Genomic DNA, 21,240 nt, shown 5'->3' with positions numbered 1-21,240 from the left:
ACTCTTGGTCTAAAGCAGTGATTCTCAACCTTCCTAATACTAAGGCCCTTTAATACATTCCTCATGTTGTGGTGACCCCCAACCATAGAATCATTTCATTGTTACTTTATAACTCTAACTTTACTACTGTTATAAATCATAATGTAAATATCTGGTATCTGTGAAAGGGTTATTCGACCCCCAAAGGGGTCGAGACCCACAGGTAGGGAACTGCTGGTGTAAGCTAATAAAGTCAGCTCCTGAGCCGTAAAGGGTCAAGGACACTGTGCATGGCACCCTGTAAGCCCAACACTGGAACATGGGTTACATGGCTAGACCCTATCTCCAAAACAGAAACAACACTGGGGATTCATTAAAGAATGATGTCAAGTCCCAGAGATAGGTTCATTCTTCCTCCTCCTAATCAGCATTCCCTTTTAACTACGAGCTACTTCTTAGAACAAAACAAGGAAAAGTCATTAAAAACAGCTGGCTAGCATGGCTCAGTATCCTTTACTCCATGTTTACTTTCTCAGCAATATGGTCCTAGATGTCATTCCCCACTTCCTCCCACATACTCAGCTAGTGATCTACTTCTGAGTGAGCATAGCCCACATATGACTTTCCCGGCATGAGTAGAGAGGTGTTAGTCAAGTTATTCAGCAGACTCTATTAGACCTGAGACACACACAGAGGGCCCTCATTGGGGTGCTGAGCACTCCTGTTCTACTATCATTGGGTTTTACACTAGATGCCAACTGTGTTACTGGTGATCTCAAGGATTGGCCAACAGAGTCCTCCCCTCACCGAATGTATGAAACCCTACAAGCTGGACCAGTTCGGTCCTCCCCACTTGGGACTCTGCCTAACATTGCCTTGCTGAGGTGTTAACACACTGCACAAGAGCAGCCCAGGATTAAGGAGTAGATACAGATTGCTGCCCAAAAGTCACATTTACATGGGGCTATATTCCATTTTGGGGCCGAGCAGTGGTGGCACACACCTTTAATCCCAGAACTCAGGAGGCAGAGACAGACGGATCTCTGTAGGTTCAAGACCAGCCAGCCTGGTCTACAGAGTAAGTTCCAGGACAGGCAAGACTGTTGTTACACAGAGAAACCCTGTACCAAAAAACCAAAATCCCAACCAAAACAAAACAAGAAAGCCATTTTTGTTATTGAAGTAAGGTCTTGCTCTGCAGCTCATTATACAGCTGAAGACGACCTTGAATTCCTGACCCTCCTGCCTCTTACCTCCCCAGTACTAGAATTACAGATACCTGTAATGTAACATCTAGCTGGCTTTGAACTTATTTTTTTTTGTCCTTTTGAGATGAGGACTCATTGTGTGTCTCTGGCTGGTATAGACCTTACTGTATAGATCAGGATGACCTTGAATGCAGAGATTGCCTGATCCTGCCTGGTGATGGACTTGGAATTTTTGATCTTTGTGCTTCAGCTTTCCAAAAGCTTCGAGTACAGGTATGTGGTAATAATATATGAATAACAGCACACTAATTATGGAGACACATGCATGCAATCCAGACCAAGAACATGGTGGTGCACTACAACAGGCACCATGCTGAGCAGGTGGCACACATACCTTGTGGTGGTGGCTGTGGAGGTAACCCCGCTGCCTGTTTCAGCTGTGGTTGGGGGTGGTGGAGGTGTGGTTCCAGGAGGTGGTGGTACAGTGGTAGTCACACCAGGTGAGCTGGACACGGTCACTCCAGCAGGAAGGGTGCTGTAGTAAGTGGTCACATCAATCCCAGGTGGGGGCGGTGCCAGGCAGTAGGTGCCATCTGGCAACATGTAGTAGCTGTAGTACATGGCTGCCACAGTTGCTGGAAGAAATATGCTTTGTGAGCAAGAGGCCAACGACAGGTGTCACACTTGAATCTACAATGTCCCCCACAAGCGCACGTTTTAGAAACTTGCTCCCCAGCTTATCGTAATTTGGAGAGGTCATGGAACTTTTAGGAGGTGGGCCTGGTTGGCCAGAAGTTTACTACCAGTATCAGGTTTTTGACAGCCTTTTCTTGACTCCTAGCTCTACCACAATGTGAACAGCTGTTCAGGCTTCCACATTCCACACGGGACTGAGCCCCTCTGAAACTGTAAACACAATCCTCCCACTTCCACTTTCCCTTGTTTCTGTCAGATGTCTGATCACAGCAACAAGACAAGCACTAATATAACAGGATAGGATAGCGAATGGTTACTAAAGAGACCCTGGCCAAGCGCAGCATCAGTTGTGTGCACTCCAACCACACTGCTTCTTTCTGCATCTTTATTCGGTTCACACCTGGAACAAGTGGACAGCAGACAAGCACAAGAACACCCACTGTAAACAAATGAGGACTTCCTCTAAGCAAACCCACCTTCTTCCTTTGTGCAGAAAGGGCAGGCGGGGAAACCCCTCTAAATGCAGAGTGAAACCCTCTCTTCGAGAATAACTAACTGTCGGATGGCCCTCTTCCCTCATGGCTGGTCAGGTAACCTGTGCTCACAGAGTGAGTGAACTCCCTAACTCCCCTTTGCTCAGACACCAACTATATTTTCTGGAATCTGCTTTTTCACTCTACTGTTCACTTTAGAAACTTCGATGCCCACATGCCTAGCATGGGGCCACTGTATTCAGCTCGGAAGTCCAGCATCTCTGCAGTTGCTTCTGGTCTTCCCCATGATCAACAGATCAGTACCAGCTTCCTGCTCACTTTCTGCACAAAGGACAGCACAACAGCCAACTGTGCTCACAACAGCCCTGAAAGGTACCGGATCTTCTTTAAATTCTTTAACTACATTTATTTATTTGTGTGTGTGTGTGTGTGTGTGAGAGAGAGAGAGAGAGAGAGAGAGAGAGAGAGAGAGAGAGAGAGAGAGAGAGAGAGAGAGTTTTGCCTGTATGTATGTGTGTGCCTGGTGCCCGCATGTCAGAAGAGGGTGTCAGAACCGCTGGGACTGGAGATACAGAAGTTGTAAGCTGACATGTGGGTGCTTGGAATTGAATCCAGGTTCTCATCAAGCCCAGTAAGTACTCTTTAACTGCTGAGCCAACTCTTTAGCCCTACTCAGCTTCTCTTTGAAAAAAATGTTCAAAACCAGCACTGAGCACAGAAGGCTCAACGGAGTAACAGCATTTAGCAATGCTGGATACAGAGGGAATGTATTTCTTCTTCATGAGGGGATACAAGTGAAGGAATCTTACTGATTTTCACTTGTTCATCTGAACACAGTGGCATAGTAAAACACTGTGGATTCAGCAATACATGGCTGCTACTGAGATAAACACCACAGTGGTGTACTAATGTCCCAGAGGGTAGGAGATGGTCTTTCCAGCTCAGACTGGGAAGATGTGTAATCCCCATATGCTGATGGCACAGCTGTGGTTTGATTTGCTTTTATCAGGAATGTCACTCACATGAAGCATCCAGTGCTATCCCAGCTCGGTGTTAACATACTAGACTGGTACACAGGAACAGTACTAACCAAGTATTTGCATGGGGTATATGGCCAGGTGGCTTTTCCACCTCTGCTCACAGGAACACCCACTACATTTCTGCAGATGGCACAATTGGCAGGGGGGTGCTCATGGCAGAAGACAGATCTTCTCACTGTTTCCCAGCCCTGAGCACTCAGTGTTTGTCAAGAAACATGATGTGCTAGCTAAGATGTTCAATCCAGTAACTTGGGAGACCCACTACAAACACCTGTCAATAGAATATCACTCACAACTTAATCAACAGCAAGGCCCAAAACAAACTGAGGACACTAGCAAAACCCTGGTCTTGGAGTGGGCACAACAAAGATTACTGAGGCTAGACCCAAGGAGTGGGGACATCTGCTACCCATCTCCCTCTGACTTCTTAGTCCATGTGATACTGTCTAAGACCTTAATTCTCACCCCAGAGAGGATACCTCTGTGACCTCCAAAGACTCCAGGTAGTGGTGTACTGGTATAAAGCACCGCATGTCCTGGCACTACAAAGATTCAAAAGGCCATTGCTGTGGCCATGCACACACTTCTCCCCACTGCTGTTCCCAGATTCCCCATGCAGTATCAGGGCTGGGAAGGTATCAGAAGGAAGCTGGATCTGTCCCTTCCTGTTAGGGACACCAAAGCAATGGACATACCCCAACCATGGCCTGAGAGCCAGGCTTCTCCATGGTCCTAAGGCTATTAGCTCATCCTACACACTTGAGCCCTGAGGGCTTTTGGGTCTTGCCACCCCAAAATCACACAGGCCCTCACTCTGCTGCTTCTGCCTTTGGTAGATATGTGCAATATCTCTGCTTGTCCTGAGGTCCCACTTAGGTTTAACCCACTGGCTCCTGGTTTTGGAAGTCCCTCCACCGCTTAGGCAGAGGTGGGAGCACATACACCTGTGGTAATTCCTTGCAATGCTAAGACTGTAGGCCTGCTACTGCCCCAAGGTTGCCACATCTCTAAAACAGTGGCAAGTTCTTGGCAGCTCCTGATGCACTCAGTGACTAGACCTTAGCTGTACTGTTCTCAAATAACCCGGTGCTAAAATACTGCATAGTGACCATAGCTCACAATAGCGCAGTTTTTTTGGCTCAGTCTCCTTGGATCCACACCCTGAAGAAGTAGGGTCTATAGCTCAAGCATCCTATAGCCTTGTCACCAGCTGACACAGGTTCCCATACAGCTATTTGTACCAACATCACACCACACCAAGTTAAGAACAAGTCTCTCTCTTTCTGTCTCTCTCTCTCTGTCTCTGTCTCTCTCTCTCTCTCTCTCTCTCACACACACACACACACAAATGCCCACAAACATACAGACTTTCTGATTTTATAATTTAAGTTACAGGTACACTATTTGACATTTTACAATCTTACTTTAAAGCCTTCTGTTAGACTCTTAAAAAAAAAAAAACTTAATTACTACCACCAATCAAGTATTATGTTTGTATTGTCTTTGCAAAAACTTTATTTACATTTAAAACCTCCTAATGATTTAAGGTTTTATATTTTGCAAGATGAAAAGGGTGCCAGAGATCAGCCAAGCAACATTGTAAACATACTTAATACTACCAGACTGTCCATTTAAACACAACTCACAGCATTATTAAGTCACACACAGAATATAGTAAGTCATGAGGTTAAATAAGATGCTATTAAAAGAAAAAGGGGAGGTTGGAGAGATGACTCAGTGGATAAAAACACATACTACTCTTGCAGAGGGCCCGAGTTCAGTTCCCAGCACCCACACTGGTCAGTTCATAACCATCTATAACTCCAGTTCCAGGGGATCCAACCCTCTCTTTTGGCAAGGCACCACACACATACATGCTGAGAAACACTCTCACACATGAAAGACCCCCACCCATCTACCCCAACAACAAAAACTTTACCAAAAAAACAAACCAAAAAAAAAAAAAAAACAAAAAAAAAAAAAACAAAAACAAAAACAAAGAAACAAACAAAAAAACCCAAAAAAGTGATACCTATAACACAAGATCTGAGGAGCCACGCAAACCAGTTGCCTTGTGACACTAGGCTGCCCCCCCCCCCCCCCGACATGCCTCAAGTGGCCTCTGCTGTCCTGAGCATTTCATACTAAACTTCCCAAGGGTACTGCTTGTTTCCCCATCTTGACATGGGTTCTTGCTGTTCCCAGACAGGCCTCAAGTGAGCAACCTGTCTCAGTTTACTGAGTAGACAGGACTACAGGAGCAGACCACCATGCCTGACCAAGACTAGGCTTTTAACTGGGTGAAAATATGATGTGGCATTATGCTAATAAAGATACTACAAGAGAACTACACAAACGCAAACCAAATGAACCAGGAGAGAAACTCCAGTAGGTACCCAGGCCATCTAGATGACAACACAGAAAGGTGAGCTCTGCACAAGCTTGTGTGCAATGACCCAAGGCAAGACTGGTGGAGTTCAATCAACCATCCTTTACTCTGTTCTTGAACCTGCAGTATTGTGGAGGATGGCCTTGAACCCTCATTATCCTGTTTTCACCTCCCTACTGATGGAATTACAGGTGTGTGCCAGCATACTCAATTTATACAGAGCAGGAAACCGAAGAAAAGGCTTTCTGTGTGTGAGCAGTCACTCTAACAACAGAATGTTACATCCCCAGCCCTGTTTAATCATCTTCCAGAGCCCTTTGACTCTTGCTGACAGCCTGAGCATAGGTTTGTGCAGAGGAGAACAAAACAGTTTTCCTGAGACCTTCCTAAGGCATGCCTAGGACATTAAAGGAGAGATGTTAAAAAGCTCACAGGTCACCAGCTGAGTCCTTCTGAGAAGCAGTAGTGACCCACCCTCTGGTTGTCCCTGGTGATGCAGCCTCAGGTCAGGTGCCAGGCCACTCTGACTCTGTCCTGAGGCTATGTGCCATTCATGACATGCCCTTCAATCTCCTTCCCACATCTAGCTGGTTGACAGGTATTTCTCAGCCTTTTCTAAGGTCAAAGGCTTTGCATTCTATTCCTTTGATGATTGCAGAATTCCTATCTCTAGCCCTGGGCTACATTTGTCTAAGAACTGTCTATTCAGCATCCTGATCTGGAAAGTTCACACACATTCTAAACCAACTGTGTCCAGAACTGTCTTGGGCTTTCATCTATACCCTTCCCTACTGCAGGTCTGGTCAAGGAAATGCCATGCCTCCTGAACTACTTTGGCAATATCTCTGCCCAGTGTTCAGACAAGCTTCTGTCTGGGAGGGCACTCCCAAGACCTCCTCCTTCCCTTCTTCTGTGGTGAGAACCACCCCAGGGCATCCCAGATTTCTTAAGTCTTCGGTAATCCTGACTGACCTTCCTAGAATTCTCAATTGAAATCACCTGTATGCCCACTGTGCTGTGGGAACATCTGCCACTGCAAACAGCACTGAGCCCTGAATGGCTGTTCATTAGTTCACACACACACACACACACACACACACACACACACCACACACACACACCCATAAAGGGTTAACTTGCAAGTGAATCACAGTATGAATTAACAGCAGAATTAACAATGAAATGGAATTACTACAGTACTGTATGTAATGGAAGTTAAGTGAACGGGGACATTCTCCAAACATCCCACTGTGCTGTGCACATCCTTCTTGGGGTAACAGAAGATGAATCAGTATGCACGTGACAGGTGGGGCATTAGGTGGCCTAGGCACAAGGATTTAACAGTGTGCTACTACTTTAAAAGGGTCATTTGAACATGAACTCCATAATACAACAGATGATGACAACTCGTAAGTGACCAGCGGGAAGACAGCATACCTAGTTGGACAAAGGGAAGATTCAAATCTGAATGGGAAGGCCTAGGACAACGCAAGATCCTAACACTCAACTCACAATGTACTCATAACAGTGCACAACTTAAAACTTTTGAATTGCTTATTTCTGGAATTTTCCATTGAATATCCTCAGACTGTGGGTCCCATGAAAAGCAGAACTGCAGATGAAAGATGTAAGGCCTGCTGTCTCTTTACTGTTCACCTACCATCTGTTTGTTCTCTAGAATGCTAGTGCCAAATGGGAGGACTCTGTTCAAGTATTCCTGACATAGCACTGGCACAGACACACTGTTCAGTGAAGGAACCAGTTGCACAGGAGAGAACAAGGGAGTGCTAGGTCAAGAGATGGGAAGTGGTAGCATAGAACACTCCAAAATTGGAGGGGAAAAACCGACATCTATACCACAGTTTGAGATCCACCTCACTACCTATCCAGTAACAGCAAGAGTCTAGGCATTCTCAGATATGCAAGGATTAAAATAAGAAATATGTATGTCTCCCTGTACAGTCTCTTGTGTCAAGTTACTGGAGGATGTGCCCTAACAAACAAACAAAAACCCCAAAGAGACAAATACAGGAGCTAATCTAGTCAAGTGATGGAGAAGCCACAGGAAAGCCCAGGGCTTTAAGCTGAGAAGAACACAGCCCTAGACGAGTGGCACAATGGGAAACAGCTGCCAGCAGCCAACATACAGGTGCACACTGACTGATGTACCTACTCACTGTCCTTGGCTTTAGCAGCAGTCGATGCGGCTTGGAGAGATGGCTCTATTAGAACCTAAAATGATTAATCTTGATTGGTGGGCCTGTAAGGGTATTTCCAGGAAGGATTAAATGAGAGGGAAGGATCCTCCCTCAGAGTAGGTGGCACCGTCCTGCAGCAGACTAAACAGGAAGAGGAGGTCCAAAGGAAAAGGCACTGCTGCCTGCCTTTGCTTCTTGCTAGTGAGTGCATCCAACTCTCCTGTTATTGCTGTCACCATTTGACTCCAATTGCTTCCATCAGTAAGTCCCCGGTATTCTTCCAGGCTTTCAGTTGGGACTGCAAAGGCTTTTGGGAATTGTGTACCTACTTGGTTCTCAGACTCTTCAGTGGGTAATCAGCTATTATGGGACTACCCAGACCTATCTGTGCCAGTCTAGTGAATTCTCTTTCATTGTATTCTTTCATGAAGAGAGTCATGCTAATACAGACAGTGGTACCAGGAATGGGTTCAAAACAACAACTAAAATCCCATCAGGAGGCTGTCAGGGAGGATGAAAATTCCTGTATTATGAAGGGAATTTCAGGCCAATTCCACAGGGATAGATAGAACAAGGGTTTGCTGAGTATACGACCTGGGTAGTAGAAAAATATAAACGCTATGGCCAAGTGACTAATCACAGAAATGAGGAATGTAATTGCCAAACATGCTTTGTCTTATGTTGTCAAAATGTTACACACATACATTAATAAGCAGATATTTGTGTTTTCTTTCCTTTCCTATTCTGTTACCATACAACATCAGGAAAATGCTAATACTTAAATGTTGTTGACCTATGTGTCATGACCAAGTTATGGGGTATAATTTGAAGACAGCAGTCCCAGGGACTGCTCTGGGAGAAGAACTGTTATGCTTTCAGTTGTACATAGTACACTTATGTCATCTCAGGCTGAATTATGACTTTCTTGTTATCCTCATTTGGAAATTAAGCATGATATAAAAAGCTGGGGGTCAAGTTGACAAGGGATGGATTTGTGATACTTAATCTTGTCAACTTGATGGCAATCAACTTGATAGACTCAAATAAGAAACATGCCTCTGGGAGGCCTGTGAGTGCATTTCCAGGAAGGCTTAACTGAGAGGTGACCCATCCACAAAGAGGGTAGCATCTTTTAATGTGTTGAGCAGATAGATAAAGATGTCTTACGCAAAACAGTGTTATGGGCCTGCCTTCATTTCTTTCTCTGTTTAAAAGATTTGTTTATTTTTATATAGATGGGCATTTTGCCTACGTGTATGTCTATGCACAAATGTGTGTGCCTGGTGCCCTCAGAGGCCAGAACAGGCCAGAGAATGGAATTACAAGTGGCTTACAACTGAGCCTGGGTCCTCTGGATGAGAAGCCATTGCTTTTAACTGCTGAGTCATCTTTCCAGTCCCTTGCTTTCCTTTCTTGTGATAAAATTGTACTGTTACTGCAACTGCCATCCTTTGTTGATATCACACTCCAGCTTCTTTGGCCTTCCAATATATACTGAGGACTAGCAACCCTCTGGAATCTTCCAGGTCTTCAGCACCACACTGATCGCTAAAGCATCCAGCCACATGCATTGGGCAGTGACCAAGTTCTTTCTAGCATGCAGGGAGCAACTGCTGGACTACCCAGCCATTACTGTGCAAGTCATTCTAAGGAATCCCTTTTAGGATATACATTTACATACATACCTTCAACCAGTTTTGTTCCTCTAGAGCTATAAGACAACCAAAAGAGAACCCAAAGGGTTGGAGTGTTAAACTCTGGGCATGAGGGGCATATGTGAGTAAAGTCAGATTACTGTCTGTCACAGAGGACTATCTCAGAGCATCTAACTTCAGGAGGTGGAGAACAGAGGTGTAGCCACAGCAAGGGCAGGTAGAGCCCCACCCTACACCAGAGGCCAATGTTACAAGTAATCCAGGATCTAGACTGGCACTTGGAGGGGGAGAGCAAACACTTTTCATAACAAGTGTGCACTTGACTTTCAAAGTATAGACATGTCCTACTCTAATTAAAACAAAAATCTAGCATATACTAATTATAATCAAAGAAATGAGGAACATCTTACTCTATTCATCACATTCTTGAGCTTGCAGCAAAAAAGAAGCACATTATTGACACCCCCACCCCAGCCCCAGTACTGGTGACTAAACTAAGAGTCTTGTGTACCGGGCAAGTACCTTGTCACAAGGTACCACATCTCCAGCCCTCTTTTTATTATTTTTGTGCATGGTATGTGCATGACGCACGCATGTGAGAATGTGGTTATCAGCAGCCAGAGCAGGACACTGGTGTCATCCTCAGTTGTTTCTGCCTTATTGCCGAAGCTCACCATTTTGGCTAGGCTGGCAGGCCAGTGAGCTCTTGGGATCTTCCTGTCTCTAACACCATGCTGTGGTTATTGGGATGTGCAGCCACGTCTGGCTTTTATGTGTGTACTGAGGATTTAGACTTAGGGCCTCATGCTTCCAGACCAAGTGCTCTTAACCACTGAGCCATCCATCCCCATTTCTTCCTTTATTAATTTGAAACAAGTTCTCAGCAAGTTGCCCAGGCTGGCCTGGAACTCACTCTATAGCCCTCGTAGGCCTTGATCTCACATTCTCTTTGCTTGGCCTCCTGAATAGCTAGTGCTAAGGCCTGGATTACCAGGCACAGTTCCACTGCCTTCTCAGTGACCTTTGTCCTCCACCCACTTGCAAAGTATGGATTTGTGTCAGTCAGCTGGGCACTACAGACCTAGCAGTACATGTAACTGACAGGGGGAGTCATCTAAACCACAGGACAATTTTCAAGATGGGACCCTTGGTGAAATGGTGGTGAGGCTGTTGCTCCTTCCAAGATGTGAAAAACTAAAGAAGCCATCTATTAAATGTGTGGGGCACATGGCTGCTGACACAGCATTAGTGAGGACCAGGCTGGCAAATACAGCTGTACTTGGGAATTTCTACCCGGGACAAATCAATCCACTCTGAAAGCAGACACAACCAAGACAATCCTTTGAGTCAAAACTGATTTGTCTTGATGACTGTGACATGACGGGACCGCAGAATGGGCTGGGTAGGTCTTCTGCTATTGTTTAAGAAAGCTGGTGTGCTAGCAGTCTATGGCTAACAGCTAACAAGAGCTCAGCAGCGTCTAGAGTTCATTCTCTCAGACCCATAACCCTCTGGCATATTCCTAGTCAGTTCTTTAGCTTGCAAGCCCCACCAGCAATCTTGACTTGGCCACTAATCCCCCCCTACTTGGCTCTCCCCACCCATCTATTTTGCCCCACCCATCTATTTTGCCCTCAGCCATTGGCTCTTATTGATTTCTGTTACACCTCCTCTGTCACCCCAAACAAATTGATGAATTTCCGGCGTAAAGCTAACAATAAAACATTTTATGCAAGTGCCAGAACAAAAAAACAAAACAAACAAACAAACAAAAAAAAAAAAAAAAAAAAAAAAACCGAGTGTTTCCCCAGGACAAATGGTATACTGACAAGGCAGCTCTTACCAAAACAGATTTTTAATAAACTAAATAAATTAAAGTATATAGGGCTCCATATAAAAACAGGAAATGAGAATGTAATCACATGCAAGCACATTCCAAAGTAGAATCCTGATGTAAAATCGCCTAACAATGCAGTCCTCAGAATGCATCTCTGTGCATAAGTGACACATGGATGCTTAGACAAGTCACCTCATTTTTGGGACCAAGAGTGGGGGTTAGTGAAGCTTTGTAGAAAGACAGATATTGGGGAATTAGAATGATGGCTTAGAGGGGAAAGCTGTCTGTTGCCAACCAAGATCCCCAAGACCCACATTGAAGAAGGAGAAACTTGATTCCTGAAGTTGCCCTTGGATTTTCATGCCAAGGCACACCCATCCAGCACATACAGATACAAAAAAATCAATAAAAATGTAATAAAAAGATAGGGGCAGGTTATGTTGCTATGTACCTACAGGCAAAAGCAAACAAACAAACAAAAAAAAAACCTGAAGACAAGATGTAGATTCTTATACAATGTAAGAAAATGGGAAACAAATGGCCATTTTTTTTTTTTTTTTTTTATTCTGTACAGGGTCTTTCTGTAGCAGAGGCTGTCTGGGACCTTGTCATCCTCCCACCTTAGTCTCTCGACTGCTGGGATACAGACTTGTGTGCGATAGATAATACGTTCTACTTCAAATGTCCATTTCGACAGAACTGAAAATATCAAACTGTTGGCAAGGAACTGTTACTTCCAGCAGTTCAGATGTACTTAGTGAGAAGACTGACATTCTTCATGGATTACCCTCTTCTAACTAGGTTCAGGGTTGGTATCCCTGTCATGAAACATCTTCAAATCACACTCTGCACCACATATCCTACACGGGTGTGGGTTGACAGAGCTCACTCTGGCTCAGCTGACAAGCCCAGACAAAAGCTACAATCTTAGCACTTTCTATAAAATACTGGTCTGTCTCCCCAACACCAAGGTTTTGTTTCAGAAAGTCAACTTAAAACAAACAAACAAACCTGGTTAAAATGCTTTTTACATTTGGTATCTGAAAGTGTCAGTCTTTCTGAAAGCAGGGAAAAATCAGAGGAGTAACAACTCCTTTTGATCTCACAACCATGACTCTCTTGATTTGGTTCGAGACAGAGTCTCCTGTTGTAGGCTAGGCTGGCCTTGAACTTGTGGTAATTCTTCCGTATCTGCTTCAGAAGTTTGGCAATTACAGGCACAGGCATCCCACCACACTTAATTTTTGGCCTCATCCTCTTTTCTACCCTCTTGATGCAGTGGCTGCACGGACAGGATGGTGCGAGCATCCCCAATATTCTCGTGGGTCTACTCCTTATTACTCTGGGATGCTGTATTGAATTAGTCAGTCTGCACTACTGTAAACAAATCCTAGACATGAAGAATGTTAGGGACCTGAGTGGTGATGTCGCACACCTTTGATTCTAGAACTCTGAAGGCAGAGGCAGACAGATCTCTGTGAGTTCAAGCCCAGCTTGGCCTATAGAGCAAGTTCCAGGGCAGCCAGGACTGTGTCACAGAGAAAGCCTGTCTAGAAAAACCAAAAAAATCAAAAACCAACCAAACAAAAAGAATGTAAGGGAAAAATGAAGCTATTTTGGCTCATGGTTTCAGAGATAGTCAGTTCACACTACAGTAAGTCAGAAGTAAAGAAAAGGACTACAGAAAGAAGCCAGGGCAAACCCCGAGGTCTTCAAAGGCTCTATTATCTTCTACCTTTCATTCCCTCCCAATATGCTGTCATAGTATGAGTCCATCAAGGCAATGACTAACTCCTGATTAGATCCATTCAACTGTGGAAACACACCCACAGATGATCAACAGTGTATGTCTGTTTCCTGCAGTTTCCAGTCAGCCAGCAGCATGCTTCATTCTCCTCCTGCAGTTTCTCAGTACCATCAAGCTGGCAATCTCCACGCACATGAGTCCCCAACACCATAGTTACACTCACTCCCTTTTATCTACAATGCAGCCAGTTCTATAAAGAGGCCATCACAAAGACTAACTGAGGCAAACTTGTAGGTGACTGCCTGGGAAGGCTTGCTCTAAAGCAAGTGGGTTGTGACCACTTGAAGGGGGTGGAGGTCTAATGATCTTTCACAGGGATTAACATATCAGATATCCTGAATATTAGTTATTTACCATTCATAACAGTAACAAAATTACAGTTATGAAGTAGCAACGAAATAATGATTGGGGATCATCACAACATGAGAAACTCTATTAAATGAAATGGTCACAGCATTAGGAAGGTTGAGAACTACTCTAAAACATTACAGCCTGGCTTGCTGCCAGAAGCTGTCATTTCTCATGGATGTATTTTTCAGGACCAGTGTCAGGATGATTATTACCATAGTAACCTCAGTGTCAATGAGCAACTCCACATCATCTTTTCTCTGACAATAGATGCCTGTTGCCATCTGCATGCTACAGCAGGTACTGTAAGGTGAGCAGAATCTCACTCACCTCTGCAAGGCCTTGCCTCCTTCACACTAAAGATGCACACTAGGACTTGAGCATAAATGTTGGTACCAATAAGACACTGTCACAGCTGAGTCCTTCCCTTTCAGGTCAGGAAAGTCCGAAAACTCAGAGCCTCCAGAGGTGGAATGGAGAAAAACAGAGCTGAGAACCCAAGGATCTCTTTTCCATGCAGTCAGCTCAGTTCTCTAGAGTCCTTGCTTCATCCTCTGAACTCAGGTACCTGACTGTGAGGAATTCCCAAAAGATCCCTTTTCTAGTCTAAAGCAGTCAGCACTTTCTAACACAAAATCTTCTATTGCAGTGGATAAAAACAAAGTCAAGCAATCTCAAAACTTCTTAAAATGCAGCACCCACAGTTTTTAAACAGAAAAATGTCATTGTCTTTCTTATCCCTGAAAGTATGACAGACTAAATAACTGGCTCACCACACTGTCTCGAGGACATCACATCACAGCCGACTACCGTCAAGGTCTGCTAATGGGGTGCATGCACTATGACATGTTTGAGAAAATGAACACCATATGCCACACTAGTTTACCACCATATGCCCTATTAAGGCTTCTGGACAACCTAGTGGGGTATAAAATGTCTCCATGGCTGGGGAGTGGCTCTGCTCTGTTGGGAAGTGCTTTTGAAAAAAGCATGAGGATCTGTGTTCAAGCCTCAGAACCTATAAAAAAAATGCAGTGTATAGTGGTGATTATTTATAATCCTAGTGCTAGGGAAGTGGTGACAGGAGGGGAATGGATCCCTGGGGCTCTCTGGTCAGGCTGCCTAGCCTAACTGGTGAGCTCCAGGCTAATTAGCAACTCCATCTTAAAGGAGGTAGATGTTTATACATTGCTAAAATCCTCTGGCCTTCACAACAAATTCACAAGCACACATATGCACACATACACACAAATTTTGAAAAAGTGTCTTCAGGAAAAGACTTGTTTGACATCACCAAGTGGAAAATTGGAATAACTTCTGCAGTGGTGTATGAGGGTCATATCTGGGAAGAGCCACCAGATGCATTTACCACATCCAACATGTTTAAAGTTCTTTGTTTCCTTGGAGGATCAGCTTTCTTCTAGAAAAGTCTCTCTGAACTAAGTTAGAATTTGTGTGTGTGTGAGCGTGTGCATACACGTGGAGATCAGAGGTCAACGCCAGCTATGGTCCTCAGCTGACATCTCCCTCAATTGCTTTCCACCTTATTTCAGACTAGTTATCCCTTGGCAGAAGGTCCTGGACAAAAAGCCAACGATTGAACACATCTCTGTTCTGGACTATGGATGTGATGTGACTAGCTGCTTTAAGCTCCTGACACTGTGTCTTTCTTGCTATGATGGATTGATCTGAAACAGTGAGTTGAAAAAAATCCTTTCTCTCCCAAGTCAGGATATTTTATCACAGCAACAGAAAACAAACTAGGACAGAAGGTAAGTGAGCAGAGATCAGAGCACTGTCAATCAAGCAGGGGTCAGTATGGGCTTGTCGTCAGGTTTTTCACAGGCCCCAAGTACAAAATTACATTTATATATTTAAATAATTAAAGGGAAAGAAAACAAGCAAGATAGTTTTTGCGATATGGGAAATATATGGTACTCAAATCCTAGTGGCTACACAGAGTTTTTGTATTGTTTTCTGATATCGTTTCATGTAGAACTAACTTGTGATTCTCCTACCTTCACCTCTTGGCTCATATAAAAATATTATTGTTGACCATCACAGAGGTTGGCAGCTTGGTAGACACGCAGGACCCTGGAAGCTGGATGTTTACTCTTGAGCTCTAAGAAGTCTGGCACTGGCCCCACTGTGCAGCTTAGAAAGAGGACTGAAACATTAACACAGAACCAGCACAGTGTGAACAGGTCAACCATGGAAGACAGAAGAGGACAGTCAGAGCCACAACCAGGGAACAGGACACTCACACAAACAGGAGGACTGGACCACCAGCCAATAAATGGTACTGAAAGCGTCCAACAAACTGGAATGCCTCCCACTAATGCCACACATGCAGACGGACTAAGCAACTGACATTTAAGGTAGCAGTATTCTCCTGGTGCTCAGGTAAAACAGCATACAACTAGCTAGTGGGTAGGATAGGGAGCCTTTTCCTGAAAACAGGGCTGGGTCACTATGTTGTAGGTGAGTATGGCTCAGTAGATGCTGTTTTGCTATGTATGTTAAAAGGCAACAAACTCTTTCAATCATACACAGAATTTAAGAGAATAGCATCAGACCCAGCAGACAAAAATTAGTCAACTCATAAGGCCAGCATCTGTTAGCCTAGGGTTTTCTGTGGTGTTAAGGGTTACACTGGTTTGCAAAACTCTAAGGGACAGAGAGTATTATCTGAAGACCTCACACCCAGACACAGACATGATCTTCTTTTCTATGAAGGCTGAAGGCAGGCTTTTTCTTTCTTTTCAAACAGAGTCTTGCTCTGCTTCCCAAGTGCTCTGAGTACAGCAACTACCAGCTGCTAGTGACCAGGTACCAGTGGGCATTTGTTTTTTATTTATGCAAGAATTTGTGAACTTCTGAAGAGCCCTTGCAAAAAAGCTTGCTTATGAGACTCAATACCTGCAAGAGACAATCAAATAAAGAACTCAACTGGAGACAATGTGCAGGAGAAACACTCTAGTCAGCTATAGAACTAAGTAAAGGCTACATAAATGAAAATTAGTTATAGACAGAAAATATACATTACTCATAAAATCTCCCAACATGAAGCTAATACTCCTAACAAAAACTAGGAATAAGGGACCAGTAAAGGTAACATGAACTCAGACCTCAGTATGAGCTAGGCAAGTGCTATACCACTGAGCTATAAAACCCAGAGAAGAAAACGATTCCATGGGGACTCATTCCCTGTAAGACAATAACATGTAACTTCCTTTCTGTCCTTACTGGTGTCCTGGGCCTACCATGCAAGTGCTCTGCCTCTGAGCTACATCCTAGGACCTCCAGATCTCTTTACTCTGACCTAGAAAGAGTTCTTTCAGGGATGGCTTCTTGGGTGGTGAACAGGTGTATCTACAGTTCAGCATCGAGTTTCAAACAAATCAGAGGGTCTGCGGTTGACCTCAAGTAAAATCTCCTTCCCACCACAACCCATACTGCTCAGGTCTTGCTGTGCAGCCCTGACTCATCCCTCTCCTCTGTGACAAGGTAGTTGCTTGGGCTTGAACCTCATTCAAGGATGCTCACAAATGCCAAGAAGCACAAAACTTTCCTTGCTTCTTCCTACCTCCCTTGACTAATAATTACACTACCTAAAAAAGTAAGCCAACTGTTAAACAATGGGATAGGGACCAGTATGATGGCTGAGTGGGTATAGAGGCTTGCTGCCAAGCCTGATGTGAATTTGATCCCTGGAATCCACATGGACAAAACTGATTCTCGCAGGTTGTCCTCTGACCTCCCTATATGTGCCACACTGTATACGTGAGCACGAATTTGAAAAACAGTTCACCATCAAGCTAAGAAATAAAATAAATTGTTAATTTTATACATCTACATCAAAGGAGCCAGAAAAAATTTCATAAAATAAAAATTAGATGTTCTTTTCAACAGGCTGCCCAAATCCGAGGAAATTAGTAGAATGTGACTCACATGTAAGCACACACATAAAATAAAATTTAAAAATATAATAACACAATTTAACTAGGATAGTACTAGGGAAATGGCTTAGCAGGTAGAATTGCTTATGCACAAGACTGATGAACTGATTCCATAAAATTGTCCTCTGATCTCCACAAGAATACCGTGGCACACACATCCTGTGTATACACAGAGAAAATTTAGTCACAAAGAATACTTTAAATTTGGCTATTTATGAACATTATACAAAACTTTTTTTTTTTTTTTTTTTGCTCTGACAGTGGATAGTATTTCAGCATTAATGCCTCTTGCATAATTTAATTATACTCTTCTATATGGATTTACTGCTAAATAGCAAAGTAATATAGAATAGAACTTGAAAAATGGTTCACTATCAAGCTAAGAAATAAAAGAAATTGTAAATTTCTTCTTCTCTGCTTCAGTGATATCTGCTTTTGCATTCAGACCTTTTTGTTAAGATGCTCATGACTATGAGTATATTTCAGTGGCATCCAACTCAACTTTGCCCTGACACACAGTGGAGCCTTCATAGGTAAGCCCTTGCTCAGTGGCTGGGGAACAGCTGAGCTGAACCTCTAAAATGAAGCAGTTACTATCATCTGAACCAATTTCTGAATGGAATGTCACTTATTTCCAGTCTAACTGTGAAACATTTCCCCCATTTTCTCATTAGTTTCATTAAAAATCAAAACCAAACCTCATTTACGGATGTAATCAAGTGTTGACTCCTGGCTCTTCTTCCTCCTAGGCTGAAACCCTCCCCCATCCGGCTCTCAAATTCAGAAGTCATCCACACACTGTGGCTGGCTCTATTTTCTAGACACTATTCTTGATGGCATCTCTTCTCCAAGGATTCCAGGCTGTGCTGCAACCTTCAGGTTCTCCTAGGCACCTCCCTCTGCAGAGCCAGCTAGTGTTGGCCTCTCCTCTGTGCTAAGACTGTAGGAGCTTCTGAGTGACAGTGGTCCTCCTGACCCTGGCAGCCCATGTCATGATACAGCAGGCAGGGTGGGCTCCTTTTTGGAAGCTTGAGACTTTGCTTTTTACCAGTTCTGTTCTTAATTTCTTTTTAGTTAAACTTACTGTAATTACGTCTTTGGTTAAATTTTATGCCAACACACAATTCAAATAAGAAAATTGCTGTTTCTGTGAATATAAAGTTGAATGCTTTGGAAAATTAGATAAAAAGCCAAGTGCTTTCAAAAGCTACTGTGCAATTACAGGAGGGGAAGAAACTGTTAAAGCCTCAAAATAACAAAATAAAAGCCTACACTGAGGTACCATAGCACTTGGAACCTGCTTCCCAGGACAAAAACTCCAACAGGAACGGAAGTAGGGTGAGGAGGAATGGGGGAACATGCTTTGCTGGAGTTCAAGGAACAGCTGTGGTCTAGAGTTGAAAGGATGGACGGAGATCACATAGGAACTCTTATTTAAAAAAAAAAAAAAAAAAAAAAAAAAAAGACAGGGGACCAGTGAGACAGGAAAGATAGGGAAGATGTCTGCTCACCTGCAAGCTTGGCAACCAGAATCTGACCCCAGACCCCTTGTGAAGGTGGAGAGAACCAACAGTTTTCTCTCACTGCCATTTGTGTCTGTGGTATATGCATGTGCCCGTCCCTGAGTGTGCACATACACATTAAATCAATGCTAAAAAGATAAAGACCAAGTCTTGCACTTGGGGATGGTCAGCCTGGTGATGGTGAGATCTTCTCCCGAAGACTGATCTCAGATCCACCACTATCATCTTCTGACCTCTTTTCAAAACATATTTTAAGACATCGACTTATTTCAAGGGCCTCCAGTAGCAAAATGACATTTCATTATCTGGTAGCACATATTTCACTATATTAGACTTCTTTTCAGATCTTTCATTCTGCCTTACTATTGTTTAGACAACTAGGGAAAGTTTTACTGGGGAAAAAAAGAGGGAGAAAAAGACAGAAAGAGGAAGGGAGGAAGGGAGGAGGGGGAAAAGGAAAGGAAGAAAGCCAGTCAATCAGCCTTAGGTACTCCCTGCCCTGTCCTGTCAGCTTAGTTCCAAGGGTGGGGACACTTGCTGAGGGCAGGAGCAAGACTAAAGAATGATGGTATTCAGACACACATATGCATGAGGTCATTCCACCCCTCTCTGCTACTATGGGAAAGAAGGAACTCTGAAGAATCTGTTGGATCTGACCTTGATACATAGATACATGCAAGGATAAGCCACAGGCCACTGTGTGCAGGCAGTGTTTTAAACATTACAATCAGTTCCCAAACCTTTGAAATTTTAATGGTAAAACACATTTGAAAAATGTTGAATATAAGGGCCAGTGAGAGGCTCAGTGGTAGTGTTTGCTGTGCAATCCTGATAACTGAGTTCTATGTAAATTAAAGGTAGACCTGACTCCACATGCATGTGACATGTGTATCACTCCATCATACACACACATTAATAAGAAAGTACAGAGGGAAAAAGGCTGGTGACACTCTGCACAGGGCCCCAGCAGCTTTCTGTTAATACTTAAGCAATCTAATTACTGTCTATGGATGAACTTCCCACAAGAGAACTAAAACCAACAGCTGAGATTGGTTTTCCTCTACTTGGCTGCATTTTTAAGTGCTGTACTAATGGTTGACTACAAACCAAGTGTCACCTAATTGAGCAGAGCCAGGCTGCTTCGATTATCCAGCAATGGGCCAGAGATTTGGAATCAAGCAATTCTGGCAGCCAACAGCACCATAAGATAAGACCAACAAGCTGATGCAGACACTTAAGAGAAAGGGTATAGAGGGCGGTGAGAGTTTCAGGCAGGTACCCAGCAGGGCTGGAGCTCTGGGGAGACCAAGGCTGTTCCTAACTACGGGAGTCACACAGCCAAGGATGCTAGAACTTTTCTGATGGTTTTTGAGCAGTTTCATTGAGAAACAGATCCTAGGCTCTAGCCCTGGCCAAGCTCTGCTGTAAAACCACACGTCCACCTGTGTACTCAATGATCTTTTTGATCATGGGAAGGAGGCCATGTTGGTGGCTCTGAGGGCTCTGGTCCTTGTAGCTGACAACAGGAGCATATCTGAAACCTATCAACCCCATGTAGACCTGTTTGTCCTTACAACCTTCAGATATCTAAACAACCCGTTCTTCCTTGTGTCCAGACTTCATCAGGGCCTGATGTCCTTTTTGGTCAAGGGCATTATAAGCAGGACTAGCCCTCAAGCCCAATATAGCAAGCCTTGGATTCCCTCAGAGCCCCAGGAAGGACTCTGGGGCCCAGGGGCCCTGTCTCTAATCTTTGGTCCTTTGACAACCTACACTGCTAAAGTTTGCCTCAGGCCACTCTTCCCCCTGGACTGGGGATGGTGAGTCACAAAGCAACTATGAGTCAGCTTGCTTCCCCATCCTGCCTGGCCCACAGGGTCTGTACACACTGTACCACAGCTGACCTCCGTGTGTAGCTGTCCATCCTTTAATGACAGAATCAGTTTCCCCATCCTCAATTTCTGTTGCTCTCTTCTATAGCTATAAAAAGATACATGAACATGAATAGACAATGCATTTGATTTAAGCAAATTCAAGACAGTCTTGGAAAAGGAATGCAGGGGATGGACAAGAGGGATGGTTCAATCACTAAAGTGCTTCCTTGCAA

The 21,240-nt window shown here is 43.9% G+C and overlaps 1 protein-coding gene across 7 annotated transcripts in view; it reads right to left on the bottom strand.

Moving 5' to 3' along the window:
- Positions 1 to 21,240, bottom strand: part of Sfswap (splicing factor SWAP) — a 72,628-nt gene that overhangs the window by 31,498 nt on the left and 19,890 nt on the right. For all 7 annotated transcript variants that reach the window (XM_051205015.1, XM_051205018.1, XM_051205013.1 and 4 more), the window contains one exon: positions 1,582 to 1,822. In XM_051205015.1, the coding sequence (XP_051060972.1) occupies positions 1,582 to 1,822 (241 nt within the window). The remainder of the gene's footprint in view (positions 1 to 1,581; positions 1,823 to 21,240) is intronic.

The sequence above is a fragment of the Phodopus roborovskii genome, unplaced genomic scaffold (genome assembly GCF_943737965.1).
Source record: "Phodopus roborovskii unplaced genomic scaffold, PHOROB, whole genome shotgun sequence".
Taxonomy (NCBI): domain Eukaryota; kingdom Metazoa; phylum Chordata; class Mammalia; order Rodentia; family Cricetidae; genus Phodopus; species Phodopus roborovskii.
This window is presented reverse-complemented; position numbering and strand designations above follow the sequence as displayed.